Here is an 11,731-nt window from a genome sequence, read left to right on the forward strand (position 1 = left end):
TTGTTTGGGATAATTAACACCTCAACTAGAGAATGGAAAGATAGTAAGTGTAATAATAAAAAATTATAAATTGTTTGGGATAATTAATACCTCAGCTAGAGAATGGAAAGATGGTAAGTGTAATTATAAAAAAATTGTAAATTGTTTGGGATAATTAACACCTCAACTAGAGAATGGAAAGATGGTAAGTGTAATAATAAAAAATTATAAATTGTTTGGGATAATTAACACCTCAGCTAGAGAATGGAAAGATGGTAAGTGTAATAATAAAAAATTATAAATTGTTTGGGATAATTAATACCTCAGCTAGAGAATGGAAAGATGGTAAGTGTAATGGTAAAAAATTGTAAATTGTTTGGGATAATTAACACTTCAACTAGAGAATGGAAAGATAGTAAGTGTAATAATAAAAATTATAAATTGTTTGGGATAATTAACACCTCAGCTAGAGAATGGAAAGATGGTAAGTGTAAAAAAAAAATAAATTGTTTGGGATAATTAATACCTCAGCTAGAGAATGGAAAGATGGTAAGTGTAATAATAAAAAATTATAAATTGTTTGGGATAATTAACACCTCAGCTAGAGAATGGAAAGATGGTAAGTGTAATGATAAAAAATTATAAATTGTTTGGGAATAATTAATACCTCAGCTAGAGAATGGAAAGATGGTAAGTGTAATAGTAAAAAATTGTAAATTGTTTGGGATGATTAACACCTCAGCTAGAGAATGGAAAGATGGTAAGTGTAATAAGTAATAAAAAATTATAAATTGTTTGGGATGATTAACACCTCAGCTAGAGAATGGAAAGATGGTAAGTGTAATAGTAAAAAAATTATAAATTGTTTGGGATAATTAACACCTCAACTGGAGAATGGAAAGATGGTAAGTGTAATAATAAAAAATTATAAATTGTTTAGGATAATTAATACTTCAGCTAGAGAATGGAATGATAGTAAGTGTAATAGTAAAAAATTGTAAATTGTTTGGGATAATTAACACCTCAGCTAGAGAATGGAAAGATAGTACGTGTAATAGTAAAAAAATTAAAATTGTTGGGATAATTAACACTTTAACTGGAGAATGGAAAGATGGTAAGCGTATTAGTAAAAATTGTAAATTGTTTGGGATAATTAACACCTCAACTAGAGAATGGAAAGATGGTAAGTGTAATAGTAAAAAATTTAAATTGTTTAGGATAATTAATACCTCAGCTAGAGAATGGAAAGATGGTAAGTGTAATAATAAAAAAATTATAAATTGTTTAGGATAATTAATACCTCAGCTAGAGAATGGAAAGATAGTAAGTGTAATAGTAAAAAAATTATAAATTGTTGGGATAATTAACACCTCAGCTAGAGAATGGAAAGATGGTAAGTGTAATAGTAAAAAAATTAAAATTGTTGGGATAATTAACACCTCAACTGGAGAATGGAAAGATGGTAGGTGTAGTAGAAATATTTTATTTTTGAAGTATGTAAAATCAACTGCCTTGTCCATTTCTGTTATTATGTAATTTGAACAATCATATATATTGTAAGTTTATTAAGGAATATTTTCATATGTTAGTATCTTTTTGTGGTTGATATGATTTTCAAGTTCAACAGAGATTACTTTGATTGCTATGATAATAAGGTGCAGATACAAACTCCATAATTTTGGTTTATTGTTTTAACAACAATAGAATAGAATATTTAGAAGTGCCACACATACTGTAAGACTGTGTTTTATTAATGTTTTACTACATTTGATTTTCAATGTCACTTGGTGGCCCAGGGTTTCATTGTGTACTTACAAATCTTAAAATACGTTTTGTTTTCCTTATATTACACTTTGTTGGAAGATTCTGGGATAATTAATTATCATTTCTGATGAGCTGGAACCATTGTTAATATGTCATTGTTGGATTGGTAGCTGAAACATTCATCTCTGTTGTTATTGGCATCTCAGATTTCATCATCTGCTACAGGGGGGTCATATTCCCATTGCTATTTAATGGTTCTGACATCAGTTATTTTGTACATTGGTATCTAGGATAGATTTTTTTCTGTATCCAACAACTCTTCTGCTTGGTCAGATTGCCACCAGTGGCATATATGATTATTGTACGTCTTTGGGATTTGTGGGGGTTTGGGACCAAGAATTTTTCGACATGTGTTGATCTTAACTATGGATCCAGGAGCATTACTGGTACTTGAGTCAAAATTAGTCATTTAGTTCACATCTTTACTAATATTATCCATCCCACCTGTAGGGTTTTCATCTCTTGCAGATCATCTTGATCTGGAATTTAGTTCTAGGGCTACCAGAGTTTGGTTGGTCTGAAAGTAGGGAGAAAGTCATGCTAGTTCTTCCGAAGTTTTATTCTCATTCGTTGTCGTGCCAAGGAAGACAGGAGATTGGGGCCCACTCGTTGATCTTTCTTGTTCATATCAATGCCTAGATTCTCCAAGTTTCACAAGGTACTCATTCCTGAATCTGAATTGTCATTTGTAAATGTCAAAGTTCATAGCTTCCAACCACTGTCACTGTTTTTTTGTGCACAAGAGTTAAGTAATCAGGTGCTGTGGTTCAGGGTTTTTACCTTCATACTAGCATTGGTTTCATCTGAGTTCTACCAAATCATGCAAGTTTTTACTGTCACTTCCATTCCATAGTACTGTGCACACATCATTCCATAAATGACTGATTACTGCTTGCTTCATTTCCTCCATTGTCAGAACATCACACCCTGATTCTGTTTCCAGAAACAACTAAGGTAAGCTTTATACTGAGAGCTGACTGATCTGTTCTTGTTCCATTTCAATCTGTCTAGATTTTTTTCATCACATCTCTCAGTTCAGCTCAGCTAACTTTCATTTGGCTCTGTGCAACTTAACAGGATGTTTGACTCTTACTCACTTCTTCTTCTCCCATTGCATGAATGAAAGGTAGGCATTATTTGATTCCCTCATGTCGTTGAGATGACAAATTAAGAGATCTTTTCACTAGTCTTTATGCAACCAAGGAATCATAACTATTAGTTTACTGAATTTCCCAGTTTTCTTAGTCAGGATCATACTTTGTTCTTAAGGAATTGTTAAGTTGGGACACTACTAAGGTATGGGCTACTCTGTTGTCACCTCATTCAGAGTTCCATCTCTTTACAAATGCCTTGCTTCAGGGATGAGGTACATATACCAACAGTCAGGAATTCCAAGGTTTGCACACAGACATCAAGGCCTCCCTACACAATGTCCTAGCCCTTCTTGATCTTGTGGTCTGAGCTTATTAAAGGGAAAATTGTCAGGCTTCAATCTAACAATTCAATGTTGGTGTCTTGCATTTCTTATCGAGAAGGCACTTGATCTAGGAGACCTTGTTTATGAATCTTGGACCTCCTTTCTTGGGATCTCTCCAGTCATATCACCTTACTAGCTTGCCATGTTTCATGGGTGATGACTGCAGTAGCAGATCAGTTGTCTCAACCCAAAAATACTTCCAACAGGATAGAAGCTTCATCAAAGCTTTTGTTGGATTGGCTCTCATTTTGCAACTCTGGTTTGCATGTTGACCATTCATTGGAAGACCTAACTTTTGGCAAATTGGTCTCCAGTACCTCACATTCAGACTTTGGTAATGAATGCATTCCATCAGGATGGAATGGGATTATAACTCTAGGCTTTCCCTCCATTTCATATGTTATCTAAGGTATTAACTATGATTTGTTTTAACCCATTGTTGTGTCTTGTTGATAGCAATAGATTGGCAGCTATACCCTGGTTTCTGTTTCTGTGGCACCTTCAGGAGTGTCCACCTCTTCCACTTCTTCTTAGGCCATCTCTGTGAAGGCAACTATAACCTGACATGGTACACCTGGCTATCCAGGAGCTCAAACTTCAAGCATAGATGTTATGCATTCTTTACACAGCACTGGGATTTAATTTATAAGATTGATATGTATTTGTCTTAAGTCTTTGCTTAGTTTGGAGATGGATATTTCTCAACATAAGTGGCACAAGTATTGGCAGTGGTGTATTGAGAGGAGGTTGAACCCACTTTGATCAGAAGAGCTAAACATAGCTCATTTTTTGACCCAACTCTTTAGCAAGGGCTTTCTCATCCTCCATATTAGTCCTATATAAGGCAACCTTATTAACTACTGTTTGATACTCACAACGAAATATTCTTTGAATTCTCAGTACCCTTTGGATTTCCTAAGTTCCTCTGGATTCTTTGTACCAAACAACCATTCTTGTTATGTAATTGGTATATTAAAGTAAGATTACATGCCCTTTCTCAACACCATGTATCACTTTACCTGAATGTATATATTTTTTGCTGCTGACCTACAGCATCATCAATTAGGGTGGTTTGTGCTGTTTGTCCACAGAAAACATTATCATTCTATTTACATTTTCAGACTGGTTCTTCTTACCTAAGATGCTGTCAGACATGGAAGAGGATAAAACTTTTTCATCATTTCATATGATCATTATTTCTCACTTCTATGACTGATTGGATTTTATTCATTGTCATATTCAGTGAGCGTCTTGAAGGTTGTTTTTTTTTTGCCTGCACTAATACTTGCTAGACAACGACTTTTAATCTGTATTTGTAGGAGAGGAATTTTTCTGTAAGTCATGTCTAATCAGGTTTGTCACATCTCTATATCCTTAGCTGTCCTGTGGAATTGCCTGTGGAAGGACTGTGGAGACTGGTATGTGAACCTCTCCCAGAACTTTTATCTTACATTATTTACATGATCTAACAGTATGTTCATCTATGGGTTTTTGTCTATTCCCTGTAACTGTCTTAACCACTTCCATTAGATTATACAGACAGGTAAGTATTTTCATTGCTACATTTTCAGAGAATCCCACTTTGTTGCAACTGTTGCCCAGGAAGGTTTGTTTTTATCAAACCAATTCCTCACTTTTAATGACTGATTCAGTATACTCTATCTAATTTTCAATTGGCTCTGTAGAAATGACGTATGGAACCTCAGCTAGAGCTTGGCCAATAGTGATAGTAAGTCAAGTAAAATTCCACTCACAACACATGAATTAAATTCTGGAAAAAATCATACCTGTTCTGTAAATGGTGTGGTCTCCACCAGGCACTAATCTTGTATTGACACACCCATGACCTATGTAAATGCTTTATGTTTGTATAATGCCCTCATTGGCCCATCCATCTTCTCATTGTTGGTGTGAGAAGAGGTACATATGTCTGAGAAGTTAACATTATTTTAAAATGTGTTTCCAGTAATACTTACTTCCATTCACAGTCTCCCACCTTTCCTCCCCACTAAGAGCCAGTGTTAGAGACTGGTATTGAATCAGTCTCAAGAAAGTGATTACGTTATCTGAATTAAACGCTCACATACACCACCAGGATAGAGGGCACAGTGACATAGGTGGAGAATGTTATGAGAGAGATATTGGTAAGGACATTTAATTGGGGTATAAAGGACAGGAGCAAGCAAGAAAAATCTGAATAATGGACTGATAAAGGAAGAAATCTTGGTGGTCTAGTAATAGGTGTGTGTGACAGGACTGGAGTATTATTAGAATGATAAAGGAAGAAATCTTGGTGGTCAAATAATAGGTATGTGTGACAGGACTGGGGTATTATTAGAATGATAAAGGAAGAAATCTTGGTGGTCTAGCAATAGGTATGTGTGACAGGACTGGAGTATTATTAGAATGATAAAGGAAGAAATCTTGGTGGTCTAGTAATAGGTATGTGTGATGGACTGGAGTATTATTAGAATGATAAAGGAAGAAATCTTGGTGGTCTAGTAATAGGTATGTGTGACAGGACTGGGAGTATTATTAGAATGATAAAGGAAGAAATCTTGGTGGTCTAAGTAATAGGTATGTGTGACAGGACTGGAGTATTATTAGAATGATAAAGGAAGAAATCTTGGTGGTCTAGTAATAGGTATGTGTGACAGGACTGGAGTATTATTAGAATGATAAAGGAAGAAATCTTGGTGGTCTAGTAACAAGTATGGGTGACAGGACTGAGTATTATTAGAATGATAAAGGAAGAAATCTTGGTTGTCTAGTAATAGGTATGTGTGACAGGACTGGGGTATTATTAGAATGATAAGGAAGAAATCTTGGTGGTCTAGTAATAGGTATGTGTGATGGGACTGAGTATTATTAGAATGATAAAGGAAGAAATCTTGGTGGTCTAGTAATAGGTATGTGTGACAGGACTGCAGTATTATTAGAATGATAAAGGAAGAAATCTTGGTGGTCTAGTAATAGGTATGTGTGACAGGACTGGAGTATTATTAGAATGATAAAGAAAGAAATCTTGGTGGTCTAGTAATAGGTATGTGTGATGGGACTGGAGTATTATTAGAATGATAAAGGAAGAAATCTTGGTGGTCTAGTAATAGGTATGTGTGACAGGACTGGGGTATTATTAGAATGATAAAGGAAGAAATCTTGGTGGTCTAGTAACAGGTATGGGTGACAGGACTGGAGTATTATTAGAATGATAAAGGAAGAAAATCTTGGTTGTCTAGTAATAGGTATGGTGACAGGACTGGAGTATTATTAGAATGATAAAGGAAGAAATCTTGGTTGTCTAGTAATAGGTATGTGTTATGGAGGACTGGAGTATTATTAGAATGATAAAGGAAAAAAATCTTGGTGGTCTAGTAATAGGTATGTGTGACAGGACTGGGGTATTATTAGAATGATAAGGAAGAAAATCTTTGGTGGTCAAGTAATAGGTATGTGTGAAGGAGTGGAGTATTATTAGAATGATAAAGGAAGAAATCTTGGTGGTCTAGTAATAGGTATGTGTGACAGGACTGGGGTATTATTAGAATGATAAAGGAAGAAATCTTGGTGGTCTAGTAATAGGTATGTGTGACAGGACTGGAGTATTATTAGAATGATAAAGGAAGAAATCTTGGTTGTCTAGTAATAGGTATGTGTGATGGGACTGGAGTATTATTAGAATGATAAAGGAAGAAATCTTGGTGGTCTAGTAATAGGTATGTGTGACAGGACTGGGGTATTATTAGAATGATAAAGGAAGAAATCTTGGTGGTCTAGTAATAGGTATGTGTGACAGGACTGGAGCATTATTAGAATGATAAAGAAGAAATCTTGGTGGTCTAGTAATAGGTATGTGTGTGTGACAGGACTGGGGTATTATTAGAATGATAAAGGAAGAAATCTTGGTGGTCTAGTAATAGGTATGTGTGACAGGACTGCGGTATTATTAGAATGATAAAGGAAGAAATCTTGGTGGTCTAGTAATAGGTATGTGTGACAGGACTGGAGTATTATTAGAATGATAAAGAAAGAAATCTTGGTGGTCTAGTAATAGGTATGTGTGACAGGACTGAGTATTATTAGAATGATAAAGGAAGAAATCTTGGTGGTCTAGTAATAGGTATGTGTGACAGGACTGGAGTATTATTAGAATGATAAAGGAAGAAATCTTGGTGGTCTAGTAATAGGTATGTGTGACAGGACTGGAGTATTATTAGAATGATAAAGGAAGAAATCTTGGTGGTCTAGTAATAGGTATGTGTGACAGGACTGGAGTATTATTAGAATGATAAAGGAAGAAATCTTGGTGGTCTAGTAATAGGTATGTGTGACAGGACTGGAGTATTATTAGAATGATAAAGGAAGAAATCTTGGTGGTCTAGTAATAGGTATGTGTGACAGGACTGGAGTATTATTAGAATGATAAAGATGAAATCTTGGTGGTCTAGTAATAGGTATGGGTGATAGGAGTGGAGGATTATTAGAATGATAAAGGAAGAAATCTTGGTGGTCTAGTAATAGGTATGTGTGATGGACTGGAGTATTATTAGAATGATAAAGGAAGAAATCTTGGTTGTCTAGTAATAGGTATGTGTGACAGGACTGGAGTATTATTAGAATGATAAAGGAAGAAATCTTGGTGGTCTAGTAATAGGTATGTGTGACAGGACTGGGGTATTATTAGAATGATAAAGGAAGAAATCTTGGTGGTCTAGTAATAGGTATGTGTAACAGGACTGGAGTATTATTAGAATGATAAAGGAAGAAATCTTGGTGGTCTAGTAATAGGTATGTGTGACAGGACTGGGGTATTATTAGAATGATAAAGGAAAGAAATCTTGGTGGTCTAGTAATAGGTATGTGTGACAGGACTGGGTATTATTAGAATGATAAAGGAAGAAATCTTGGTGGTCTAGTAATAGTCTAGTATAGGTGTGACAGGACTGGAGTATTATTAGAATGATAAAGGAAGAAATCTTGGTGGTCTAGTAATAGGTATGTGTGCTCAGGACTGGGGTATTATTAGAATGATAAAGGAAAGAAATCTTGGTGGTCTAGTAACAGGAGGCATTGTGATACAGGACTGACTAGGAGTGACAGGATTATTAGAATGATAAAGGAAGAAATCTTGGTGGTCTAGTAATAGGTATGTGTGACAGGACTGGGTATTATTAGAATGATAAAGGAAGAAATCTTGGTGGTCTAGTAATAGGTATGTGTGACAGGACTGGAAGTATTATTAGAATGATAAAGGAAGAAATCTTGGTGGTCTAGTAATAGGTATGTGTGAGAGGACTGGAGTATTATTAGAATGATAAAGGAAGAAATCTTGGTGGTCTAGTAATAGGTATGTGTGACAGGACTGGAGTATTATTAGAATGATAAAGGAAGAAATCTTGGTGGTCTAGTAATAGGTATGTGTGACAGGACTGGGGTATTATTAGAATGATAAAGGAAAGAAATCTTGGTGGTCTAGTAATAGGTATGTGTAAGCAGGACTGGAGTATTATTAGAATGATAAGGAAAGAAAATCTTGGTGGTCTAGTAATAGGTATGTGTGACAGGACTGGAGTAATATTAGAATGATAAAGGAAGAAATCTTGGTGGTCTAGTAATAGGTATGTGTGACAGGACTGGAGTATTATTAGAATGATAAAGGAAAGAAATCTTGGTGGTCTAGTAACAGGTATGTGTGACAGGACTGGAGTATTATTAGAATGATAAAGGAAGAAATCTTGGTGGTCTAGTAATAGGTATGTGTGACAGGACTGTATTATTAGAATGATAAAGAAAGAAATCTTGGTGGTCTAGTAATAGGTATGTGTGATAGGACTGGAGTCTAGTAATTATTAGAATGATAAAGGAAGAAATCTTGGTGGTCTAGTAATAGGTATGTGTGACAGGAGTGGGAGTATTATTAGAATGATAAAGGAAGAAATCTTGGTGGTCTAGTAATAGGTATGTGTGACAGGACTGGGAGTATTATGATAGAAAATAAAGGAAGAAATGATAAAGGAAAAATCTTGGTGGTCTAGTAATAGGTATGTGTGAAATGGACTGGGGTATTATTAGAATGATAAAGGAAGAAATCTTGGTGTCTAGTAATAGGTATGTGTGACAGGACTGGAGTATTATTAGAATGATAAAGGAAGAAATCTTGGTGGTCTAGTAATAGGTATGTGTGACAGGACTGGGGTATTATTAGAATGATAAAGGAAGAAATCTTGGTGGTCTAGTAATAGGTATGTGTGACAGGACTGGAGTATTATTAGAATGATAAAGGAAAGAAATCTTGGTAGTCTAGTAATAGGTATGTGTGACAGGACTGGAGTATTATTAGAATGAATAAAGGAAAAAATCTTGGTGGTCTAGTAATAGGTATGTGTGACAGGACTGGAGTATTATTAGAATGATAAAGGAAAAAATCTTGGTGGTCTAGTAATAGGTATGTGTGACAGGACTGGAGTATTATTAGAATGATAAAGGAAGAAATCTTGGTGGTCTAGTAATAGGTATGTGTGACAGGACTGGAGTATTATTAGAATGATAAAGAAATAAAAAAGCTTGGTGGTCTAGTAATAGGTATGTGTGACAGGACTGGAGTATTATTAGAATGATAAAGGAAGAAATCTTGGTGGTCTAGTAATAGGTATGTATGTGACAGGACTGGAGTATTATTAGAATGATAAAGGAAGAAATCTTGGTGGTCTAGTAATAGGTATGTGTGACAGGACTGGAGTATTATTAGAATGATAAAGGAAGAAATCTTGGTGGTCTAATAATAGGTATGGTGAAAGGAGGAGTATTATTAGAAATAAAGGAAGAAATCTTGGTGGTTCTAGTAGGTATATGTGTGACAGGACTGGAGTATTATTAGAATGATAAAGGAAGAAATCTTGGTGGTCTAGTAATAGGTATGTGTGACAGGACTGGAGTATTATTAGAATGATAAAGGAAGAAATCTTGGTGGTCTAGTAATAGGTATGTGTGATATGGACTGGGTGGTATTATTAGAATGATAAAGGAAGAAATCTTGGTGGTCTAGTAATAGGTATGTGTGACAGGACTGGAGTATTATTAGAATGATAAAGGAAAGAAATCTTGGTGGTCTAGTAATAGGTATGTGTGACAGGACTGAGTATTATTAGAATGATAAAGGAAGAAATCTTGGTGGTCTAGTAATAGGTATGTGTGACAGGACTGGAGTATTATTAGAATGATAAAGGAAGAAATCTTGGTGGTCTAGTAATAGGTATGTGTGACAGGACTGGAGTATTATTAGAATGATAAAGGAAGAAATCTTGGTGGTCTAGTAATAGGTATGTGTGACAGGACTGGTATTATTAGAATGATAAAGGAAGAAATCTTGGTGGTCTAGTAATAGGTATGTGTGACAGGACTGCGAGTATTATTAGAATGATAAAGGAAGAAAATCTTGGTGGTCTAGTAATAGGTATGTGTGACAGGACTGGAGTATTATTAGAATGATAAAGAAAAGAAATCTTGGTGGTCTAGTAATAGGTATGTGTGACAGGACTGGAGTATTATTAGGATGATAAAGGAAGAAATCTTGGTGGTCTAGTAATAGGTATGTGTGACAGAACTGCGTATTATTAGAATGATAAAGGAAGAAATCTTGGTGGTCTAGTAATAGGTAATAGTGACAGGACTGGAGTATTATTAGAATGATAAAAGAAAAGAAATCTTGGTGGTCTAGTAATAGGTATGTGTGACAGGACTGGAGTATTATTAGAATGATAAAGGAAGAAATCTTGGTGGTCTAGTAATAGGTGTGTGACAGGACTGGAGTATTATTAGAATGATAAAGGAGAAGAAATCTTGGTGGTCTAGTAATAGGTATGTGTGACAGGAGGACTGGGTATTAGAATGATAAAGGAAGAAATCTTGGTGGTCTAGTAATAGGTATGTGTGACAGGACTGCGATTATTAGAATGATAAAGGAAAAATCTTGTGGTCTGTGGTAATAGGTATGTGTGACAGGACTGAGTATTATTAGAATGGTAAAAGAAAAGAAATCTTGGTGGTCTAGTAATAGGTATGTGTGACAGGACTGGAGTATTATTAGAATGATAAAGGAAGAAATCTTCGTGGTCTAGTAATAGGTATGTGTGACAGGACTGGGTATTATTAGAATGATAAAGGAAGAAATCTTGGTGGTCTAGTAATAGGTATGTGTGACAGGACTGGAGTATTAGAATGATAAAGGAAGAAAATCTTGGTGGTCTAGTAATAGGTATGGGTGACAGGACTGGAGTATTATTAAATACATTTTCAGTTTAAGAAAATGTCAGTTACATTTTACTGTTGTTTCCCATGTGTTTCTAAAAGTGATGCATCCTTAAATAGGGTGTTTTTGTATGTTTACTTGAAGATAAGAAGAACATCATCTTTTTTTAGGTTTATTTTCTGTTATAATGAGAGACCTTGCTT

At 35.1% G+C, this 11,731-nt stretch overlaps 1 protein-coding gene across 1 annotated transcript in view; it reads right to left on the minus strand.

The window, feature by feature from the left end:
• Nucleotides 1-3,462: 3,462 nt before the first annotated feature.
• The window catches only part of LOC143226957 (dynein beta chain, ciliary-like), an 11,324-nt gene continuing 3,055 nt past the window's right edge, over nucleotides 3,463-11,731 (minus strand). The window contains exon 4 of the mRNA XM_076458512.1: nucleotides 3,463-3,684. Coding sequence (XP_076314627.1) covers nucleotides 3,463-3,684 — 222 coding nt within the window. The remainder of the gene's footprint in view (nucleotides 3,685-11,731) is intronic.

This window comes from Tachypleus tridentatus, chromosome 9 (assembly GCF_004210375.1).
Source record: "Tachypleus tridentatus isolate NWPU-2018 chromosome 9, ASM421037v1, whole genome shotgun sequence".
Taxonomy (NCBI): Eukaryota; Metazoa; Arthropoda; class Merostomata; order Xiphosura; family Limulidae; genus Tachypleus; species Tachypleus tridentatus.